General features: G+C 38.3%; 1 protein-coding gene across 2 annotated transcripts in view; it reads left to right on the forward strand.

The window, feature by feature from the left end:
* LOC134660229 (zinc finger protein 723-like) overlaps positions 1 to 25,186 on the forward strand; it is a 28,741-nt gene extending 3,555 nt beyond the window's left edge. The window contains exons 5-15 of one of the 2 annotated variants that reach the window (XM_063515968.1): positions 715 to 789; positions 2,649 to 2,704; positions 2,947 to 3,021; positions 4,001 to 4,139; positions 5,604 to 5,716; positions 6,549 to 6,645; positions 8,961 to 9,119; positions 23,349 to 23,450; positions 23,838 to 23,921; positions 24,344 to 24,442; positions 25,028 to 25,186. In XM_063515968.1, coding sequence (XP_063372038.1) covers positions 715 to 789; positions 2,649 to 2,704; positions 2,947 to 3,021; positions 4,001 to 4,139; positions 5,604 to 5,716; positions 6,549 to 6,645; positions 8,961 to 9,119; positions 23,349 to 23,450; positions 23,838 to 23,921; positions 24,344 to 24,442; positions 25,028 to 25,171 — 1,143 coding nt within the window. In that variant the 3' untranslated portion in view covers positions 25,172 to 25,186. Of the gene's footprint in view, positions 1 to 714; positions 790 to 2,648; positions 2,705 to 2,946; positions 3,022 to 4,000; positions 4,140 to 5,603; positions 5,717 to 6,548; positions 6,646 to 8,960; positions 9,120 to 23,348; positions 23,451 to 23,837; positions 23,925 to 24,343; positions 24,443 to 25,027 lie in introns of those variants that run through there. The other variant, XM_063515969.1, reaches the window with a different exon arrangement.
* Positions 25,187 to 25,420: the final 234 nt, after the last annotated feature.

Below are 25,420 nucleotides of genomic sequence, written 5' to 3' on the forward strand. Positions count from 1 at the left end.
ATGGTCGCCTCCTGTCTTCATCATCAGATCAGCTTGACGGTACTATAATATTGTATTGTGTATGCAAATTTTCAGCTTAATTAGAAGTCAGGAAGTGGGTCAAATCTAACTTGACCCGTACAAACATAGTTACATAGATACTAGCTTGAGTAACTTGAGTTGCACATTCTAAAACAATTTATAATTTACCCAAAATAATGATATAATTAGTGAAGGAAAATGTACAGCAAAAATGTAATACCACACCACATCTTAAGTGGCCCACTGATTAACAGTCCGCCGAACGGTATCGGCCGAACGGTGTCAGTTAGAACAAAAAATTGACAGTTCCGAACAACTGACAGGCCAATACCGTCCGGCGGACTGTTAATCAGTGGGCCCCTTTACACACATCTAACTTTTCACAGCCATGATATTATATAACCATAGATAGGTTATACTCATACTTGAGGAGCTCAAAAAATACTTCCATATTTATTTCTGTGCCTACGAAGAAATCTGTTATTTTTGATTAGTTTTCTCATCTTTGTCACACTCGTTGTTAAACATAAGGTCGTCTCTTTCTCTTTCGGTGTGCGGGAGCTCGTTAGCACGTGCACATTTCTCGCTTGTCGAGCCGCGTCTAAAGGAAACTTGTCCAATTTGTCACAAGTTAAGCGCTTCAATTTTGGAACGCCTATAACCTATCTTGAATTATAAATCATTGTTTCACAGAGCATTGGGCACAACAAGTGTCACCTGTGTCACGCACGGTACCGGTTCGCCGTGAACCGGAATCAACACATACAGGTACAGTCGTAGTTTTACCCATTAAACTTTTTTACAGATGTAGTGCATAATTGTTTTCCATCGTATTTTATCGGAAATGTTCGTATTTGTCATGCTACTTCAGTCAACCTCAGTACTTTTTAGGGTTCCGTACCCAAAGGGTAAAAACGGGACCCTATTACTAAGACTCCGCTGTCCGTCCGTCACCAGGCTGTATCTCACGAACCGTGATAGCTAGACAGTTGAAATTTTCACAGATGATGTATTTCTGTTGCCGCTATAACAACAAATACTAAAAACAGAATAAAATAAAGATTTAAGTGGGGGCTCCCATACAACAAACGTGATTTTTGACCGAAGTTAAGCAACGTCGGGCGGGGTCAGTACTTGGATGGGTGACCGTTTTTTTGCTTGTTTTGCTCTATTTTTTGTTGATGGTGCGGAACCCTCCGTGCGCGAGTCCGACTCGCACTTGGCCGGTTTTTTTGTACAGTCAGCAGCAGAAGTTGCTAAGCGGGCGAGGTGTTCAAAATTACCTTGACATGCCCCCTATTCTCTTCACAATAAAGTCGCGTCAAGATCCTTTTGAACACCTCGCCCGTTTAGCAACTTCTGCTGCTGACTGTACCGAGACTGACCGAAATAGAAAGACATTCGTACGTTCCCGTGAAAATACGATGGAAAATAATTATGCACTAAATCTGTGGGCGTTTTTTTTGTTGTCCCCTACACTTTTTTTTCAAATTTGGGATTTTTTATGTTATTTCTACTCAGAATCACGAGCTCTTTCTATCCTAATAGGAGAAAAAAAGTGTCCCAAAATTTCCATACATTTTTCGATCTTTCCATTCCGCGACCGCCATACAAAGTCTATGAGAAATGGTGACGTAATGGAAATAAAAACCTTATGACACTTTTTTTCTCCTATTAGGATAGAAAGAGCTCGTGATTCTGAGTAGAAATAACAAAGTGTAGGGGACAACAAAAAAAATAAACGCCCCTGTACCCCTTTAGGGTTGAATTACCAAAAAACTTTACAACATTTCGAAGAATATAAATTAAGTTTCAGGGTCTTATTTTCAACGGCTTAGGTTGTAGGAGGTTCTCAAATCTCACTATATACTTACAGATTGGTTCCATTTTTGCAGCTTATAGGGTAATTCGCCAGTAACTGGCCACTGTTAGTAATTGGCCACCAAATGAATTTTATTCACCTATAAACAGAATTCATTTTAGTTTATGGTTTCAATAACTGGCCAGCCTTCAATAACTAGCGGCCTTATACTAAAATGAATTCTGTTTATAGGTGAATATAATTCATTTTTAGTAGGGATGTACCGACTAGTCGCCGACTAGTCGGGAAAGCCGACTATTCGGCCTCATTTGTAGTCGGCGGTTAGTCGGCGACTAGTCGGCAAAAATAGCCGATTAGTCGGCACTTTATAAGTGAAAAAAAGGGCAAAAAGAAATAAACAGCACATATTTTCATAAGCTTTTTACTTATTTACCCAAATTTTTATTTAGGGTGCTTACGAAAAATTTTGTTCGAAATTATTGCCCTTGTGATCGCTTTTTTATATTCGATTGTGCGGTCGCCATATGAAATATAACCTTAGGATTTTTTTATTTAATTTTTTAGCGTTACTATATGATAAATAGCGCGACGAAAGGGTAAAACGATTGTTTTTTAGTGCATTTGAACCGAACTTAGGCCAAACTAATGATCTGGCCGACTAGCCGACTAGTCGGCTAGTCGGCCAAATCAATAGTCGGTACATCACTAATTTTTAGTTTAGGGTGGCCAGTTACTGGCGAATTACCATATATAACCTATATTATGAATTTGTATTTTTATCAAGTACTTACTGTTTATTACGCAGGACGCACACAGACTACAGTTCCGGTGCCGGCGCTGCGACCGGCTCGTGCCAGGCGAGTGAGTAAAGTTATACATGTTATGTCCAAAATTTGAGTTTTGAAGTATTATGACGACCTGTCTGGCCTAGTGGATAGTGATCCTGCCTGTGAAGCCGCGGTCCTGGGTTCGAATCCCGGTAAGGGCATTTATTTGTGCGATGAGCACAGATATTTGTTCCTGAGTCATGGTTGTTTTCTATGTATTTAAGTAGGTATTTGTATATTATATCTATCGTTGTCTGAGTACCCACATGTCCACAGACCACACGCGGTAGAACACGCAGCGAGCCACGACGGCGCTACGTTCAAATGTAGACACTGCGACAAAAGGTTTCAGTGAGTACTCAATGATTATGCTTGTATTGTAACTATAGATACTAGAACTATAGATGTCTGTTTGAATTTTTATAAGGGATTTTTTTTTCTACTCCCGTACTTTTATTTGTCATTTAAAGGGTCGTGCACACATCTTTAAAACCCTACCTTATAGTTGTCAAGACAAGTCTTTAGTCTATTCCCAAAAAAAGCATTTGTGCATACACGCAGTATCTTTTTGGCACTTTTTCGATACTTCGTGTAATGACCACTTAAACAATATTGTATGAAATTGTTGCCAACCTTATTTTAAATGTCATCTCTGACAAATAAGTGAACCATAGACATGTTTTTTTAATTTCATTTATTCATTCATCAAGTCCACTAGATGACATGAAAAATATTGGTTGGTTGGTTGGCAACAATGTATTTCATTCAATATTTTTTAAGTGGTCATTACACGAAGTATCGAAAAAGTGCCAAAAAGATTCTGCGTGTTGCACAAATGCTTTTTTGGGGAATAGACTAAAGACTTGTCTTGACAACTATAAGGTAGGGGTTTAAAGGTGTGTGCACCCTTTAAATGACAAATAAAAGTACGGGAGTAGAAAAATTACTAATAAAGGTCATTTGATTTTATTTTAAAATCAAAATATTTAAATTTTTCGACAAGTGTTGAATTGTGGGCAGAAGAAAAAACTGTACTAAGAACATTTATTGTACTACGTATATTTATTTTATTATACGTCAGTGTTTGTGGGCGGCTAAAGGTCTCTTACACATATGGAGGACCCTGTTTATATCTTTTACTTATAATAAAGCGGTTTATTAAGGGCTACTTGCACCATCCCACTAACCCGGGGTTAAGCTGTTAAACCGTTAACCTAGTGTCAAATTCTACTGGTAACCATGGTAACTCCAGGTTTAACCGGTTAACCCCGGGTTAGTGCAATGGTGCAAGTGGGCCTAATAGGTTTAAATAGTGTCTAAAACTCCACAGTAAGAAGACGACGTGCGCGACACATATGCGGCTAGACCACCCAGTGGAAAACGCGGCCGGCGGCACTTGCGAGGTCTGCGGGGAAACCTTCATCAGTCGCACGGGACTCAACTGTCACAAGACACGTGCACACAACAAGGTGTGCCTGTTTATAATAGGGCGTTTTCTAAAATAAATATTGAATACCCGATTCTCCCAGATCCTGGTGTTTTTGGGTTCTTTCAACTCAGAATCACTAGCATATTCAATCCTGATGATAAAAAGAATTGTCCCAAAATTTTGTATGAAAATTGTACATTCCACTACGTCACGTTACATACAAGTGAACATTTTTCTCATACTAAAAACGTGACGTAATGGAATGGACGTTTTGGGACATCTTTTTTTAATGGTAGGATGGAGAGTGCTGTCGATTCTGAGTAGAATGAGCCCAAGAATGTCCAGATTTGAAAGAATCGGGTTTTCGATATTTATTTTAGAAAAAGCCCATTTAAGATTAATAGTCTCAACCATAAAGAAATATAAGTAAAGAAAGAGTGGTAGACTTAGACCAAGAAAAGTTTGCAACGATTTTGAGAGCATACGCAGTGCAAGTGTTAATTGTTATTTTATACGTCAAACTTCTATGAAATTATGACGTATAAATAACACTTGCACTGCGTGTGCTATCAAAATCGTTGCAGACTTTTCTTGGTCTAACTCTAACTCCATACGTCAGTTTCCTTACCAAAACGCGAGTTATTTCGTAGTCGACATCTAGCGTCAAGTAGCAGAATTTATCAGTACTGCTAGTTGACAATAGATGTCGCGGCGAGCGAAAACTCTAATGCTCAACAATTTTCAGCTAATATTATAACCGGATTAACCGGAACTCAATTTTCAACTCCTTCTGCTTTTAATATTAGTTGTATATTGTTTTAGCAGTAGCACAGAATAAATAATAGTACTAAGTACAGAAGACTCTCTAACAAAACGCGTCTGTTACGATCAGCACAGATATGGCCGCTAGGTGGCGACAGCGCCACGCGCGGCTTATGGCTTTCCCCAAAATTGGGGCCGAACGGATGTACTTTTAGCTACCTGCAGCAAAGCGACGAAATCGCGGAGTGAGACACGCCTGGCAGTAGGTACATTTTTCGTCAGTAGCGACACTTGTGACATCTGGTGTCAAGTAGCGGTACTGATAATTCCACTAACGCTGGGAGCCGAGAATGGGCGATCGGAGGAGTGTCACCCGACTGCTAAGGGTAGTGAAGGCATAGACAAATATAGTAAGACAAGAGTGCTCACTCCATACATCAGTTCAGACTATTAATTTCAGTGTCTACATCTAGCATCGAGTAGCGGAACTATCAGTACTGCTACTTGACAATAGATGTAGCACCGACCGAAAAGTCTCATCTCAACAGCATAAGACTTTCCGGTCGGTGCTACATCTATTGTCAAGTAGCAGTACTGATAGTTCCGCTACTCGATGCTAGATGCTAATAGTCTTTTTGGTACTAAAACTGATGTATGGCTTGAGCACTCTATGTATTTTTTTCTCTATGGTGAAGGTTAGCCCATTAGTTTATTTATTAACCTATCAAACTTATTGTTGCAGCCGTACAACCGTAAGCTTCACTGTCGCAAGTGTAGAATACAGTTTGACAGTTCAGAGGCACTGCAGAGGCACAAAGTTGACAGGCCTGGCAACAAGTGCGACCCGCACGGCAGGTAACACGACAGATTACGATTTATATGTAAATTATAACATTTAGCGCCACTTGCACCATCCCACTAACCCGGGGTTAATCGGTTGGACCTTTAACCCAATGTCAAATGTACTGGTAACCATGGTAACTCCAGGTTTGACCGGTTAACCGTTAGTGAATGGTGCATGTTGCCCTTACTTATTTACTCTTTGGAAGTTAAGAAAAAACTTAAATTATGAAACTTTCAGGCCCCTATTTCACCACGGCGACAGGTGCGACAATTCGACAAATGTCACTGTTGCTGACGTCACAGGCATCCATGGGCTACGGTTACCGCTTACCATCGGGCGGGCCGTATTCCTGTTTGCCACCATCATTCATCATTGTATTATTTAAAAATACTTTATTATATCGGCAAAAAACAGGTATTTCTCTTTCGAAGTTTATGATGATGATGATGACAATTGTCACACGATTTAATAGAACTTTCGGTAAATCTTGACAGAAAATGTCATGTTTCTTGTGACAGTTGTCATTAGCTTCGCAAAATAAGTACTTATTTATTGGCGATATAATGGAGTTTTTTTTAAATTAATATGTTGGTGGCAAACAAGCACACCGCCCGTCCGATGGTAAGCGGTTACCGTAGTCTATCGAGGCCTGTGACGCCAGTAACAGTGATGTCGACAATTGTCGCATCTGTCACCGTGGTGAAATAGGGGCCAGGTCCTGTATTTATGTATTATTTCCATATATTATTTTCATATCCACATTATTGTGATAAAATGCTCATTTGCTTTTTATTTTACTAGATTTTGTTATACAATTCAACATGTGTCAACCCTTATTGGCAGTGTATGTTGCGCGTGCGGCGAGTGGAGCGTGGATGCAGATGCACTAGTACTGCACCGGCATATGAAGCACGGCACTGCGCTTTTCACATGCGATGAGGTTAGTCTCATACCTCGGGGTTTTAGCATAGATAAATGTAGCCATAGAGAAAAAAATACATAGAGTGCTCACTCCATACATCAGTTTTAGTACCAAAAAGACTATTAGCATCTAGCATCGAGTAGCGGAACTATCAGTACTGCTACTTGACAATAGATGTAGCACCGACCGGAAAGTCTTATGCTGTTGAGATAAGACTTTCCGGTCGGTGCTACATCTATTGTCAAGTAGCAGTACTGATAGTTCCGCTACTCGATGCTAGATGTAGACACTGAAATTAATAGTCTGAACTGATGTATGGAGTGAGCACTCTATGTATTTTTTTCTCTATGATGTAGCATAGAGTGATCAGTGTTGGTACCAAAACGACTATTATTTTCGTAGTGTACATCTGGCATCGAGTAGCTGAATTATCAGTACCATTTCAACCCCCTCCGAAGAAGCGCTGGTGGCCTAGCGGTAAGAGCGTGCAACTTGCAATCCGGAGGTCGCGGGTTCGAACCCCGGCTCGTACCAATGAGTTTTTCGGAACTTATGTACGAAATATCATTTGATATTTACCAGTCGCTTTTCGGTGAAGGAAAACATCGTGAGGAAACCGGACTAATCCCAATACGGGTCTAGTTTACCCTCTGGGTTGGAAGGTCAGATGGCAGTCGCTTTCGTAAAAACTAGTGCCCACGCCAATTACTGGGATTAGATGCCAAGCGGACCCCAGGCTCCCATGAGCCGTGGCAAAATGAACGCGAGGAAGATGAATGAATGATTTTAACCCTCTCCGACCCCCTGGGGGTCCACAATACCCGATAAACCCCAAAACTATTTCATTTTTCCTCTCAATATTTGGAGGAAAAAAATAAAATAGTTTTGGGGTTTATCGGGTATTGTGGACCCCCAGGGGGTTGAAACGTTTTGCAGAGTATTATCCTTTTAAGAGCCCATCAACGTGCACACTAGCGCCACTGCTAAATAATCGTGATTATTTCAATTTAACGAAATATATTTAAAAAAAGGGGGCCGCTACGTACTGTATGTTGTATTAAAGTACCTTTTGAATACATCAAACTAGTTTCTATGTTGCTGGATTCGTCAATCTATGAACTCAAAACAAAAACGGCCGTTTTAACTTTGGACGCAGAGATTGACGAATCCAGCAACATAGAAACTAGTTTGATATATTCAAAAGTTACTTTAATACAACATACAGTACGTAGCGGCCCCCTTTTTAGGGTTCCATTCCATACCCAAAGGGTAAAAACGGGACCCTATTACTAAGACTCCGCTGTCTGTCCGTCCGTCTGTCACCAGGCTGTATCTCACGAACGGTAATAGCTAGACAGTTGAAATTTTCACAGATGATTTATTTCTGTTGCCGCTATAACAACAAATACTAAAAACAGAATAAAATAAAGATTTAAGTGGGGCTCCCATACAACAAACGTGATTTTTGACCGAAGTTAAGCAACGTCGGGCGGGGTCAGTACTTGGATGGGTGACCGTTTTTTTGCTTGTTTTGCTCTATTTTTTGTTGATGGTGCGTGGTGCGGAACCCTCCGTGCGCGAGTCCGACTCGCACTTGGCCGGTTTTTAGGGTTCCGTAGCCAAATGGCAAAAAACGGAACCCTTATAGATTCGTCATGTCTGTCTGTCTGTCCGTCCGTATGTCACAGCCACTTTTCTCCGAAACTATAAGAACTATACTGTTGAAACTTGGTAAGTAGATGTATTCTGTGAACCGCATTAAGATTTTCACACAAAAATAGAAAAAAAACAATAAATTTTTGGGGTTCCCCATACTTCGAACTGAAACTCAAAATTTTTTTTCATCAAACCCATACGTGTGGGGTATCTATGGATAGGTCTTCAAAAATGATATTGAGGTTTCAATATCATTTTTTTCTAAACTGAATAGTTTGCGCGAGAGACACTTCCAAAGTGGTAAAATGTGTCCCCCCCCCCCCCCTGTAACTTCTAAAATAAGAGAATGATAAAACTAAAAAAAATATATGATGTACATTACCATGTAAACTTCCACCGAAAATTGGTTTGAACGAGATCTAGTAAGTAGTTTTTTTTTTATACGTCATAAATCGCCTAAATACGGAACCCTTCATGGGCGAGTCCGACTCGCACTTGGCCGCTTTTTTTTTTAAATATCCTTCGTTAAATAATCACGATTATTTAGCAGTGCGCTAGAGTGCACGTTCATGGGCTCTTAAAAAGCATCGTTTGGTTATAGTTTCGAAGCAAAAGCTCTGGGGCCAATTTCTAAAAGGCTATCCTGCTACACCCTTTATGATGTTTGTATGTTGCAGTGTAGCAAGTCGTTCCTTTCAAAGATATCCCTATGCACGCACATGGACCGCGTGCACCGCGGCGTGCGGCCCGCGCGGCTCGCGCGCCCGGACCGCGAGCGCAACGACCCCGGCAGCCGCGCCGGCAAGGTCTGCGAGACCTGCGGCAAGATATTCCAGGTCTGTGATACTGCAATGTTCTGCCACCAGAGTGCAGCACTAGCACCTATCAAAGATATCCCTATGCACGCACATGGACGCCGCGCCGGCAAGGTCTGCGAGACCTGCGGCAAGATATTCCAGGTCTGTGTCACTGCAATGTTCTGCCACCAGAGTGTGGCACTAGCACCTATCAAAGATATCCCTATGCACGCACATGGACCGCGTGCACCGCGGCGTACGGCCCGGACCGCGAGCGCAACGACCCCGGCAGCCGCGCCGGCAAGGTCTGCGAGACCTGCGGCAAGATATTCCAGGTCTGTGTCACTGCAATGTTCTGCCAACAGAGTGTGGCACTAGCACCTATCAAAGATATCCCTATGCACGCACATGGACGCCGCGCCGGCAAGGTCTGCGAGACCTGCGGCAAGATATTCCAGGTCTGTGTTACTGCAATGTTCTGCCACCAGAGTGTGGCACTAGCACCTATCAAAGATATCCCTATGCACGCACATGGACGCCGCGCCGGCAAGGTCTGCGAGACCTGCGGCAAGATATTCCAGGTCTGTGTTACTGCAATGTTCTGCCACCAGAGTGTGGCACTAGCACCTATCAAAGATATCCCTATGCACGCACATGGACGCCGCGCCGGCAAGGTCTGCGAGACCTGCGGCAAGATATTCCAGGTCTGTATCACTGCAATGTTCTGCCACCAGAGTGTGGCACTAGCACCTATCAAAGATATCCCTATGCACGTACATGGACGCCGCGCCGGCAAGGTCTGCGAGACCTGCGGCAAGATATTCCAGGTCTGTATCACTGCAATGTTCTGCCACCAGAGTGTGGCACTAGCACCTATCAAAGATATCTCTATGCACGCACATGGACGCCGCGCCGGCAAGGTCTGCGAGACCTGCGGCAAGATATTCCAGGTCTGTGATACTGCAATCTTCTGCCACCAGAGTGTGGCACTAGCACCTATCAAAGATATCTCTATGCACGCACATGGACGCCGCGCCGGCAAGGTCTGCGAGACCTGCGGCAAGATATTCCAGGTCTGTGATACTGCAATGTTCTGCCACCAGAGTGTGGCACTAGCACCTATCAAAGATATCCCTATGCACGCACATGGACGCCGCGCCGGCAAGGTCTGCGAGACCTGCGGCAAGATATTCCAGGTCTGTGTTAACAAATAGAATAAACACTTATTTAATCTTTTACGATTTTTACACATTATTAAATTGTACAACGGGACTTAATCGCGTATCTAAGTTTTTAAGATTTACCTCCGACGTTGTCGACGGGGGCGTTGACCCCGTGGTCTCGGAGAAGACTGGCTTAAGTTGACATCAGCATCTTCTAACCGCGCGAGTTTTTCGAACTACCCGCACTTTTATCCGCTTGAACGTTTTGTTTTGGGTTAAGTCCCGTTGTACAATTTAATAAAGAGAATAAAGTATAGAGAGAGAGGGAGAGAGAAAGAGAGATTCTTTATTTGTGAAAACACAGGTACAATGATTGATCTTACATAGGTTTCGCAGTCTCACCATGCTCTGCCAATAGTGGCGTACAAATACTATACTATAAATATAAAACATTATTTCAGAATTTACAATTTGTAAATTAAGATTAATCATTAGAACATAATCACAAAAATTAGAACATAATTATACTTAAGAATTAAAATTTATACATACATTTAATTTTCATTTAAATAATCACTTATTTTATAATTTAAAAAAATCCCCTTAGAAATAGAGAGTTACTGTCATGGTAAATTATGTAGCTACAATACTGCCATCTTTTGACAGAAGATTAAAACTGTTAGAACGCCATTAGACTTTAATCCTATATAGCAAATTACATCGAAATCGTTAGAGCCGTTTCCGAGATCCCTGAAATATATCTATAAATATATATATATATACGAGAATTGCTCGTTCAAATGTATAAGATTTGTCGACAGTGCCTAATCCTGCTGAAGCATCACATATAGGCCGGTTACTAAACTTTAAATTGTTCGAGAGCATCACATTATATCCTACAGTATATTTGTGTTTGGAATATAATCATAAAGTAAGTATAGTATAGAGTAATCGGCCCATACAAGCCTCGCTTAGTTCCACAAAAATCCAAGAGATGTCACTCAGAGCACCATTGGGCCTAAATATATATTTGTGTTATTTCAAATCTTGCCAATTTTTAAATTAACATGTATAGTTCTAATTTATTTAGCATATTACAACAAAAACCTTTTAAAACATCCATTTACACATAGTAAAACGACGCAGAAAAAAATAAATAAATAATGGCATGAACTATTCTAAGCGCCATCTATCGCATTACTAGACAGTTAGTTTCTTGCCGTTGTAACACACTAAATAGCTCGATTGTTTGAGAAAGACTATCAATAGATGTCACTGTAGTAAATCCTCATACTTTATGATCATATCACAGACAACATATCAACATTATTAAGTAATAAATAATATAATTTTTCTCAAAAATGGACGGCAAAGTCGACGTTGCCGGTTAAAAAATAGGTCGCGAAGTGTGTAGTTTATGGTCATTCTAAAAATTAAAAAGTTAAAAACATTGCTGTCTCGATTTCGGGACTGCAATGTTGCATACAAATTCCATTATTAAACGAGTTCCAAACTTTTTAAAACTTTAAATGGCCATATCAAATGAAGGCATAGGTCCATTAAACAGCCGAACAGATGATCAGCACTTATTATTAATATAATGTTGGTACCGCGACTATTTAGGTGTCTCAAATACGTTGGCGTATTTTCAGCAGAAAAATACACTTCTATTTTTTTTAAAGGCGGCAAGCAAATCTTTTTAATGGTTTTACTTTTCTCTGTGAAAATTAGAACGTTGCTTCTGTAAAATATCTCTTGCACCATTTTTGAGAAAAGCACTATATATGACTCGGCTGGAAGGCTACTTGCTGGCTTCGGATTCAATTAAACGGACTCCCAAGGTCGTCCGTTTAAAACGAATCCTCAGCTTGCAAGTAGCTACTTCCGAACCTCGACAATAATGTACTATTGTTCTTAGAAACGTGATAATAATTAAAATATATTAAACCTACATGGTATCATCAGCCACACTGTTAAGTGTTAACTGTACCGATGTACAGTTAGGAGTGTTGCTGTTTGTATATTAATTTACTTAACCTTACGCATTACAAAATTGTCCTCATATAGCTATACATATATTTTAGGACAGTCTTACACTAATCGACCTACTTGGTAACAAAACATTGTAAATTCTTGAGTAGTTTGAATAGCAGGGCAGGTGACAAAAACTTGCTCAAAAGCATAGAAGGTAGCATCCTATAGAAGTGGTGTACGCGTGCCTCCGTGAGGGACAAAACATGTAAATTCGACCAATCATAGCGTCGCATTGCGCCGCTATGATTGGTCGAATTTATTTGTTATGGTGGGCAACAAATGAATTCGACCAATCACGGTGGTCAATTTACGGTGGGGAATAAAACAAGATGTGAGACTGTGACAAGGACAAACAATAATAGCGCTTTCGCTGCTACTCCTACTGAAAGATACATAAGACTATCCCGTTCTGTCAGTTATCCCCTGCTTCTATTCATGCTCAAAAGAGAAGAGACATCCGACATTTAAAAAAATATCCCTATATGTATGAGAGCAATAATACAATGTGTAAATGTAAATACATACATATCTTATATTTTATGATCATATCAAAGCTGGAAGTCCTAGGTTCGGATCCCCCTAAAAGTGTATTAATATGGTGTCCCATGGTGGTGGCCCATTTGTCCCCGCCGCCATACAAGAGGTGTGGACAGATGGGAATAGATATAGACCATTAATATATACACACACAATTAAAAAACAAATAAATGTCCTATGAGGATTTGAACCCAGGACCTCCTACTTCATAGCACATAGCAGAGCAGGGTCACTGTCACTACTGACTAGCTAGGAGGCTGTAGAAATAATATACAATTTATATATATTTAAATTAAGTACAGTCAGCGTCGTATAGTAGGTCGCATCCAAAGTATTCAAATCTCGGAGGAATAATCCAATATGGAGTGGTGACACGCACTAATTTCTATGTGAAAAATTCTGCCGATTTCGGCGCGGGGGGCGAGGAACGCACACAAATAATGTAAACACTAATGCATTTTTTGCATGCGTCGCTACACACGCACACGACAAAATTATCAAACACTAGCATAAACTATATTCACACAAATACAAGAACAAACACAGACAACCCTGTCCGTGAACGAGATGATGTCAGTTCTAAGTAAACGTAGAAGTGCGAGGGACTTGTCGATAATATTGTCGATATTTTATTGACTGAATTTTAACTGTCTGCTTTAGTCAATTATAACCATCAAAAACATTACATGTAAAAAGGTGCAAGTCTCGCAACGCTTCTACTACAAAAAAGTTTTGAGATGTAATGCTAATATGAAACCAAGTCGGTTATTTTAATCAGTACCAGGGGGTGTTAAAACCGTATCAATAAGATGTCTTTAATTTGTAATACGTATAATGACTTGGTTTCACATTACATCTCAAAACTTTTTTGTAGTAAAAGCGTTGCGAGACTTGCACCTTTTTACATGTAATGTTTTTGATGGGATCTCATCTCTTTTTGTAGACAGTCCTTCTTTTCGGGTACTCATACCCATACTATGTATACACATATCATAACTAAATATATCTTCATTCATACTCACATCGTACATCGTAGTGTACCTTTACTTTACCTACTATTTGTAGGAACTGCAACAGTAACTTTGTAATATCATATATTTATATGGGATTACAAAGTTACTTATGCAGTTCTTAGATCTTTAAAACGTGACTGATATTGCAATATTTTTAGGTTTTCGATGGCTTGGTAAGCTGAAAACTACTTATGTTTAAAATTTATTGCATCTTTTGGAAATCTAAAAAAATAAATCAATATAACAATATATTTATAATGTTCATATAGATTTTATCGATATTGGTTTTTAATGGTGTCCCATCGTTAACTATGGTAGAGTGATACCAGAGTAATAAATTAAAAGTGCCTATTTATGGAAAATGACGGCAGTAAATACCTTAAAATAAATAAAATACAATACAAATATTGGACATGTCAAATAAAAAATATACGACAGAAACTAAGAGAAAAATGAATCTTCAAACAGTAGTAGGGTAGGTGCGTTACTTTTCGTCCAGCTCTAGCTTTCGTCCACTTGACGAAATTGAATATAAATCTACATTGCTGCACAAATTTGGACTTAATGCAATCCTTAATGTCGAGACAATATACGAGTATCTATCTACATCAAAAATGTATTTGGCAAGTAGCAAATTAAATATCAAATATGTTATTTGCTAATCTGTCATGTGGACGAAAACTAGAGACTAGAGCATGGACGGAAACTAGCACAATGACCCTATATCGGTAATATCACGTTATTTATGATTTATACTATTTATTTCATTGAATGGATTATGTTGATATAAAAATAAGGTGTTATAGAAAAATAATGTGTTATATAAATTATATAATAATAAGCAACGCAAATTAGAAGTTAGGTATACCTAATGAATATTTAGAAAGTCTTCTTTAAATATTACCCTAAATTAGATCTAGTACCATAAAGTGGTATCACTTTCAGATTGACAATGTTTATTAGTTTTTTGCTAAATTAGTGCACTATTTGATAATATTTACATGTAATAGTACTTACATATGAAAAGAAACGTGTTCTTTAAGTACGCTAGATGTGTCCGATCGGTTTTTACAGGAGAAAACGCTACAATTCGGCATTTTCTGCTCCTAACATTCCGCTTAGACTGACGTTTGCAGAATGGCGTATGACGTATGGCAACTAGTTTTATATAACCTCCTTGACCGGCGGCCGCCGACTTTTGGCAGAGGGGAACGCCTGTTAATGGCGGTTCCTGTTGGTTTATTATTCCGAGATTCAAATAGTTCAGTACGCCATACAAATAATATGGTGTACCGAACTATTTGAATACTTTGGATGCTACCTACTATATGACGCTGACTGTACTTATATAACAATTAACAAATCAGACTGGCAGCCACAGTTTAATGGCTAATCTAGGATTAAAACTTTTTAGTGGCTTGCCATTATGTTCAAAACATTTAGCTTCATACCACATCAAATATTTAAGTTTACCGCCATTGCCCGCCAGCATTGAACAAATTGGTTGTTAGTGGGTAGACAAAATAAAGTCACTATCATGTTAAACATTGAATTTATTAATTGTATTTTATTATTTTTAAGAGAATCTTCATAGCATGTGTCTGTCCGTTGAAACAGGAATCAATCTCAACCATCTTCCACTCAAAATATTTTACTTGTGGTACAGTCGCCATCAGATATATCGGAGCGGCCAAGGCGCTCACAAATATCTGAACACGCCTCTATTGTCAGGGCGTTAGAGTGCGTGTTCAGATATTGTGAACACCTTGGCCGTTCCGATATATCTGATGGCGACTGTACAGAGATGCATTGACTATTTCATCTTCACTCTCTTGTTGCATACATTGTAACTTCTAGTGGCTAGAGGCTGGGTCCTGAAATCAGAAACATATTTTTTATATATAAAATGTAATAATATCACAATAAAGTTTAATACACATTGCCTTCACATTGGAGTCTGTTTGCAAACACTAACCATTGTATAGATTTAGACCAAGAAAAGTATGCAGCGATATTGATCGCCTGCGCAGTACATGTGTTATTTTAAATGTCAAACATCTTTGAAATTATGACGTACCTTTCTTCTTTCTTGCTCTAACTCTAAATACTTTGGAATCTTTTGCTTGCTCGGGTATCAATATTAGCATGGGGGGTTAAAATAAAACTTGACAATAGTTATTAGTGGGCAAGGGGGCAAAGCAGTTGTTTAACCGCTCATGCTAATGTTGATTCCAGGGCAAGCAGAAGATTTGAACTATGAGCGTAGCGAGTGGTTCGAGAAGTGGAATCTTGAGCGTTGTGAGAATTCAAGGCACGAGGGTTAAACAAACATTGCCACCTAATGAAACACAGAATTTATCACCATGCCAATGCAGGGAAAATACCAACTATAAAATACCAAAAAAATCAAATCCACATGAACATTATAAAGAATTTATAATTCAAAATCATCATTTAAAAGTAAATTCTACCAGCTAACATAAGGAAACTCAAAATTTAGATCTGATTACTTTGCCCCACATGTGGGATAAATCATAAATGCAATTTTCTCATTAGTATTTGAACAATCAAGGGGGCCTTTACCAGTTGGTGTGGTGATAAATTATTTAATTAACCTTTGTATTCAAAACAAACTTACCTGAAGTGTTAATTTTTTATCAATTTTATCATTTATTGGCAAACAGTAGACACTGTCAGATTAATATGTAGGTTTTACCATTAGTAGTGTTCCGTTACTACATCGGCAATTCACGTCATCATCACAGGTCTTTTCGTCTATTGCAGACGATTTATGCATTGCTGTTTAGACAACGGGTTTGGTGATTGTGGAGGCCGATGCGTGAGCGGCACGACCTCCCACATTTTGGGCACATGTCACGCTTAGCACAGTCTTTAAAGCGCCACATCGGTCTTCCAACTTTCCTTTTAGCATACCTACGCAACTGCACCAAGCAAGACACGTCTAGGTATTCTATTCACGTACTTGTACTATAGTTCAAATGAAGCTATAATATGAAATTAATAAGTTTGTATAAACAGAAACAAAGCAAAGGCAACCAACAAACGCGGTGCCGCTTTGTGGCGACTTGACTATTTGACAGTTTATTTTTAGTGTTGCCGTTGAAAGTTCTTTCTTGTCCCTAAATAGAGCTTTTATGATTTATTATTATACAATATTATTAGTTCAAATAAAATATGATATTCCAAAAGACTACAAATAATATTATACAGTACTTAAATTCCAAAATAATGATAATTATGCCTCAGTGTCCATTTCTGAGGGCCTACCGCGAACCACGTTCGACGTGTTGCCTCTCTGTCGCACTTGTAAATTCGTACGTAAGTGTGACAGGGAGGCAACACGTCGAACGTGGTTCGCGGTAGACCCTCAGCTTTTTTAAGGAACAGGCGTATAACATTACCCTGAAGTAGGGGACTAATTTTAAAATAGCAATAATCATTACTTGATGCCGTTTTTGACGTTTCTGTGCACGCTGTTGTCTGTCTATACTTATAGGTCACATAATTAGTGATACAAACACCTGCCTGGTCAATATACGCAAAATTAGATATATTTATTCTAATTATAACAGAAAAAGTTTATTAAAACAAACATTAAATGCTTTTGTATAATAATTTCAGGTTTGATAGGTACGGGTTTTGCCATGGGAGAAGTTGAAAAGGAACGTTATGAAAACATATCTTTGTATGTATAGGTACTAAGATGGTACAAATCATGTACAAATCTGTTGCTTAAAAATAAAAGCACGACGCGACGTTGCCAAACTGCTATGAGTTACTGCGAAGCGAGTCCAGTTTAACTCGACAACGTCGCATCGTATTGTTACAATAGGGTATTTTCGTACTAGTCAAATCAGTTACTTTTTTATAGTTATTGCAATGCAACTTGTATCGTAAATTTTTAGAAGGCACGATAAGAGTGAATTGAGCATGAATTGAGGTATTTTATCTCATTAGGATCGAAAGAGCTCGTGAATTTGAGTACAAATAACACAAAAGTGGCAAAAAAGATCACAATATAAAAAATGGCAAAAAATAGTAGTTTTCGATATAAGTGCGAGAAGTATATCATTTTGCACGAGTACCGAGCTTTCGATTTTTCCGGAAATATACTGAGGGGCTACCGCCAAAACCGAAATTCGCAAATTGCGGGGATCTTTCTCTTTTACTCCAATGCAGGCGTAATTAGAGTGACAGAGAAAAATGCCCGCAATTTGCAAAATTCGATTTTCGCGGTTATAGCCCTGTCACTTACAACGGATGCCTTTGCTTTGATATCTGGTGGCGTTAAATTAACTCCAAAATCGTCTGAATCACTCATTTTTATTTAATAACTTATGCTTTCTTGGCAATTACTTACAAACATAAATCACTTTAAATGTTGAATAAAAAAGGCGGGAAGGGAATAAAAAAAGTTTTACTTTTAATTGCCATTTTTTTCAATGTGGATTCTGTTGTCACTGTTGTCAGCATTATGCCAATTGAAGAGAAATTGTATTATTAAAATTAATAAAATTAATTTTCAGAACATATAATTATACATGGTCAACCAGATCTTGACAGTAGAAAAAGGCGGCAAATTTGAAAAATGTAGGCGCGAAAGGATATCGTCCCATAGAAAATTTGAATTTCGCGCCTTTATTTTACTGACAAGATTTGGTTGACCAGCTATATGTAAAAAAACATGAATCTTTTGTTATTTCATTATATTGATATATATCTAATTAATTACATTTATATTAAGTGTATAAAGTGTATTGTACGAACGTCAGCTTCATTCTGTCGCGCGCTGTTCAAGTAATACTATTGGGTCTCGAATAATACTCCTTTATGCCCAATCGCGCGTTGTTCAGGTGGGTCATTTATAAGCGGGTCTCGCATAATACTCATTTATTTAAAATGTATCAATCAGATTACTTTTTAGCACTAGTGTAAAAAAATCAAACTTTACGCACGATTTGCAGCTACAAAAACTAAACTTTTTGAGCAATTGGATTAAAAAAATATAAAGAAACGCTCAAGTACCAGTGGCATGGTGGCATATAGACGGACTTACGCCAGTAGTAATGTCTAATCCTTTTGCCATGCACCAATGGTAGCATGCGCAAAATTATTATGACAGGTATTTATTTTCAGCCGGTTTAAATAGTTTCGGCAAGACTTATGTAGCATTCTTATAATATATAAATATTATCATCACCACAGTATCGTTTTCCGAAATTACTTTATGGTTATACCGTTTGGCTACGCTATTTCTCTGTACCCTGCCTCTCCCTTCCCTCCCTGTACTCCTTAAGTGCCCGAACTCTCTTTACTCATACTGAAAGATACATAAGACTATCCTGTTCGGTCATTTCCTTCCACCCCTCATGCTTGATCCAGTTTTAAACTAGATTCATGATTTATTCAATACGCTATAAAGCGACATCTGTTGATTACTTCTAATCGTTGGCAACGACATATGTCTACTAACTTTCAATGAAGACGTATAGATGTCGTTAGGAATTCTATGATTTGGATGTGACACAGCGCCATCTTGTATCCATGATAGGCAACAGTGCTTTTTCAGTGACGCCATCTGGTAATGGTGCGCTTTTAGGCGGTCACATTTGAATGTATGGGATAGCAGCGTCTGTATATATGTAGTCTGTGATATAATAGAACACTATTTTGTGAATGTATGTGTAAAGTTATCTCTAAAAAATATATTGAGATTTTTGGAAAAAAAAAATTAAAAATTTAGTTTTTAAAAAGATATAAACATCAAATTCTACAGTAGCGATTTTTTGTTCAAAAGGCATAACTAAATATTTTACACTGTAAGTAAAATATGCACCACTTTTTTAGTGGTGCATACGTCACGAGCAATAAAAATGTTTGAAATAAATAATTACAATACAACATTAATTAAACACTTGGTGATTTTCCACTATATTGTTACGCCAATTATTCTACTCAATCTAATAAAATAAAAAACCAGGGGATTTTATTTTTACTATTTTTAAAACAATTATAACGCATTTTACCTCACGCGCATTAATTCTACAGTATATTTTTTTAATGCACCATACAGCCTGTAATTAATGTTATCACAACGTCAAAGAATCTCCTATTAATACAATGAGCTTTTATCACAATTGTAAAATTGGCTATCGTTAAATTATTTAAATGATCGGCGCGGGGCGGGAGGGGAAGCGATGGCGATACCTCAAGGCCGCACGGCCGCAAAGCAACGGATTGGATAGGATGAAGGTATCTTAGGGCGGTTACAGAGTAGCGTTTTATACGAGCGTACGCGTACAGTCACCAGCAATTAAATGTCTGCTAGTGCACGAAAATACTAACGACCTTTTTTCCTACGTTTAAAATGTATAAATTGCGAAACTTGTAACGACATGTGTCCCACGTTTAGCTGACCTAAGTTTAAAAAGTCTACCGTACCGCGAAGAAATTCAAAGGTGTATGTGAAGTCCCCAATCCGCATTGGGCTAGCGTGGGGACTACCGTACGAAACTGATAATTTTATTTAACATCACGATTTTTGGTCGTTCATGAACTGTCAAAAGTGACGTTTCTTCAAATAAAAACGTCACTTTTGACACTTGTATGGATGGGATATGTCAGTGTCAAACAAGTGACAAAAGTGACTTTTTTATGAAACGCCACTATTGACACTTGTATGGATGGGATATATCGGTGTCAAACAAGTGACAAAAGTGACTATTTTTTTTTAAAGAAACGTCACTTTTGACATGTATGGATGGGATATGTCACAAGTGACAAAAGTGACTTTTTTTAAAGAAACGTCACTTTTGACATGTATGGATGGGCTATGTCAGTATCAAACAAGTGACAAAAGTGACGTTTTTGAAGATACGTCACTCTTGACACTTGTATGGATGGGATATGTCAGGGTCAAACAAGTGAAAATGTGACGTTTTTTTAAGAAACGTCACTCTTGACACTTGTATGGATGGGATATGTCAGGGTCAAACAAGTGAGAAAGCTGATTTTTTTTTAAGAAACGTCACTAATACACTTGTATGGATGGGATTTGTCGGTGTCAAACAAGTGACAAAAGTGTTTGAAGAAACGTCACTCTTGACATTGACACTTGTATGGATGGGATATGTCAGGTCAGGGTCAAACAAGTGACAAAAGTGACGTTTTTGAAGAAACGTCACTTGACACTTGTATGGATGGGATATGTCAAGGTCAAACAAGTGAGAAAGGTGACGTTTTTTTAAGAAACGTCACTTTTGACACTTGTATGGATGGGATATGTCGGTGTCAAACAAGTGACAGAATTGACGTTTTTTATGAAACGTCACTATTGACACTTGTATGGATGGGATATGTCAGGGTCAAACAAGTGAAAATGTGACGTTTTCTTAAGAAACGTCACTCTTGACACTTGTATGGATGGGATATGTTAGTGTCAAAAAAGTGACAAAAGTGACTTTTTTTTAAAGAAACGTCACTTTTGACATGTATGGATGGGCTATGTTAGTGTCAAACAAGTGACAAAAGTGACGTTTTTGAAGAAACGTCACTCTTGACACTTGTATGGATGGGATATGTCAGGGTCAAACAAGTGAGAAAGCTGAATTTTTTTTAAGAAACGTCACTAATACACTTGTATGGATGGGATTTGTCGGTGTCAAACAAGTGACAAAAGTGACGTATTTTATGAAACGTCACTATTGACACTTGTATGGATGGGCTATGTCAGTGTCAAACAAGTGACAAAAGTGACGTTTTTGTAGGAACGTCACTCTTGGCACTTGTATGGATGGGATATGTCAGAGTGACAAAAGTGACTTTTTTTAAAGAAACGTCACTTTTGACATATGGATGGGCTATGTCAGTGTCAAACAAGTGACAAGAGTGACGTTTTTGAAGAAACGTCACTCTTGACACTTGTATGGATGGGATATGTCAGGGTCAAACAAGTGAGAAATGTGACTTTTTTTTAAGAAACGTCACTTTTGACACTTGTATGGATGGGATATATGTCGTTGTCAAACAAGTGACAAAAGTGACGTTTTTTATGAAATGTCACTATTGACACTTGTATGGATGGGATATGTCAGTGTCAAACAAGTGACTAAAGTGACGTTTTTTTAGAAACGTCACTCTTGACACTTGTATGGATGGGCTATGTCAGTGTCAAACAAGTGACAAAAGTGACGTTTTTGAAGAAACGTCACTTTTGACATGTATGGATGGGCTATGGCAGTGTCAAACAAGTGACAAAAGTGACGTTTTTGAAGGAACGTCACTCTTGACTTGACACTTGTATGGATGGGATATGTCAGGGTCAAACAAGTGAGAAAGGTGACGTTGTTTTTTATAAATATTGACTTTCAAAGTATTGTCATTAGGCTTTTTGAACGTAGCTATTTTGAGCGTAGCAATTTTAAAAGTATTGGTCTCAAATTATTTGTTATTTATTTTGATTTCTCGCAAAGCACTTGTTATTATTCCAATATTTTTTTGATAACACGTGTTAAATAAACAGATAATTGTAGAAATATAAAATTTTCGAGTGTAGGATGAATAAACATATTTTTTAAGCATAAAATAAAAAATAAAAAATCATAATAAATAGATCTCACGGTATCCGAGTGGTGCAAATTTCCATATCAATTGAGATTAATATTATGACCTAATCATCAAATTTTCGAATTGTGTAGGAATTTTTAAGTTACATTTATATCGATTATTAAAAAAAAACTATAGATTGAGCTTACTATACACAGCTCACAGGAAACTCTCGGGATTTCTTTGTTATTAATCATGAACTAACTTAAGACATATAATTGATACATTATCCCGACTGTATGACTTAGTATGTATAGTGTTCTAGATAGTGACCCTAGGGTCATTAATTTCATGAAGAGCTCAATTACGGTACTGGAGATAATCGTATCGTGGGCATCTGTAAACCCTAAATATTGATTAGAAAAAACTTTCGAAACTGTACGAATTAATGCAAGCAAAATTTTTTCTTCCCCCGCCTAATAGCCGGGTCAGAAAGGGGAGATATTTCTCGTCTATAAAAACATGATAAGTGCTTGGGAAGTAATGTATGTTTCATTTACGACCAACTGTACCATTTCCCATTTGTCAACAGTGTTTTACCCTGCTAAAGCAGTACCAAGCGCGTCCTATAGGGGAGAAATAGTATTTCTATCCAAAAATCGTGTGTATTAATGACTTTAATGAGTGTCTGGGAAGTAATCGCAGTATATTTCAAGTACGACAAAGTATAATATCTGGGAGACCGAAAACATATAGAAACTCAAAAATGCGCGTTTTCCCAGAGATATAATCTAGCTAGATCGACTTTTCGCCCCCGAAAACCCCCATATAGCAAATTTCATCGAAATCGTTAGAGCCGATTCCGAGATCCTCAAAATATATATATGTATAAATAAATAAATATACAAGAATTGCTCGTTTAAAGGTATAAGATAAATTTCGTGATTTGTCGACAGTGCCTGGCCCTGCTGAAGCAGCACCAAGCGCGTCACACTGGGGAGAAAGCCTTTAAATGCGAAATCTGCCCCAAGTCTTACGCCACAGCCGCAGAACTCCGGGTAAGCAAAGCAGTGATAATTATCTATATTGACAATAAAGTATCGTTTGTTAGAAATCGGCGCAAATACATATAATACATACTATTAACATCATATAAATGCTAAAGTTTGTATGTCTGTATATTGGATTTTTGTTTTTCAATCACTAGAGTACTAGACAGTCAAGAAACTATACGTTTTATTATCGACCGAGCGAAGTGTCTCCGTTTTAGCTTGGGCAAAAATGTTTTGTAACGTCTGCCCGGCGTTCTCTTCTACTGGTCGTATTTTTCAATCGATTCTAGGAAAGGCATTTTATAAAAAGGCAGTGCCGTGGGGGTAACTCGCAGTAACACAGAAGCACTGGAATTTAAATGCAAAAGTATAATGTTTAACGCTTTGTTGCAGACCCACCACGTGCGTCACACTGGCGAAAAACCCTACAAGTGCGAAAGTTGCGCCAAATGTTATGGCACCGCGGCCGCTCTTAAGGTAAGCCTTATTTTCTCAAAGTTGTCTTATTACGAGGTCAATTGATATAAACAAGAAAAAAATGTGACTCCAGGTTATTCTACAAATTTTCCATCCAAAATGTTCATACAAAAAGTTTGGCAAAACGCATCATAAAACTGTCAATTTTTACGGATATATTTTTACTTTTTAAATCGATAGTCCTTGCGTTTCTGAGTAGAAAAAACCCAAAAGTTGATGGTTTTCCGAAAAAAGTAAATGGTACACTTTTTTCTAAAGATGCCCATACTTAGTCGTCAACAGGATCTCCTGTTGCATGCATAATTGCATATACACAATTAGGTAAAAGATCATCTGATCTTTTACCTAATTGTGTATATGCAATTATGCACATAGTAATGCTAGGAGAGGATTTCAACTTTATTTAGCTATATTATTTGTAGGTACACGTAGAGGCGGTGCACGTACGTCTACGAAAGTACAGATGCGACCAGTGCCCGAAAACCTTTCTTCGCGCCACCGGACTCTATGTTCATAAAGTAGTAAGTAATTAATCCATATTGGTAATTTACTTACATGTTCTCTTGAATAAACATCCGGGGTTAACCAATTAAACCTGGAGTTACGATGGTTACCAGTACAATTTGACACTAGGTTAACCTTGGAGGATATAATCAAACGGAGACGCCATGTCTGTAATTTTCTGTACAAAACAGTCTGCCGATTTTTGCGGGGGAGGGGAACGTCAAATGTATGCGTAACGTAAAAATAGCCATGTCAGATAAACGTCAGTCCATACATTGTGTATGACCGTTGGCCGCCTATTTTCGACAGAGGGGAAAGCCTGTTAATGGCTACTCCGTTTAGTTGTATCCTCCAAGAGGTTAACGGTTTAACCGCTAAACCCCGTGTTAGTAGGATGGTGCAAGCGGGCCTTAGAAGGTATTTTGAATAAACTCCGATTCACGGATTTTGTTGTTTATCGCTTAATTTTATTAATATTCTTGTTACTAGTCGCTTCTAAGTATTTTACGATCTAGTTTGACGTTACAGCACTATACATATATGCCTAATTCGGTAATATAGAACATTGCAATGAAATTGTTTACAAGAACATCTGTATACAGGTTCACACGGGTGAGAAACGCTTCGAGTGCGCGCTCTGCGGCGCCAAGTTCACGCAGGCGGGCTCGCTCGCCACGCACCGCAAGTACGTGCACCTCAAGCTCAAACCTCCTCCTCGAAAACGGAATAAACCGACTAGTCAATAAAACTTATTATTGAAATTCGAGTTTTAATTTAAAATAGTTGAACAATAGAGCAACAAGATATAAAAACAAATCTGTTTGCGTTAATATTTCTTTGAATACCCATAAAATGCGTCACACGGGAGAGAAAACCATATAAGTGCGACATTGCGCTAAATAGGCCTGATGACAAATTTTGAAATCGCTTTTAATATTGTCGGTACACTTGTATTGGCTCCGAAAAACACAATATTTCAGCGAAATACTATACTC

The sequence above is a fragment of the Cydia amplana genome, chromosome 26 (genome assembly GCF_948474715.1).
Source record: "Cydia amplana chromosome 26, ilCydAmpl1.1, whole genome shotgun sequence".
Taxonomy (NCBI): domain Eukaryota; kingdom Metazoa; phylum Arthropoda; class Insecta; order Lepidoptera; family Tortricidae; genus Cydia; species Cydia amplana.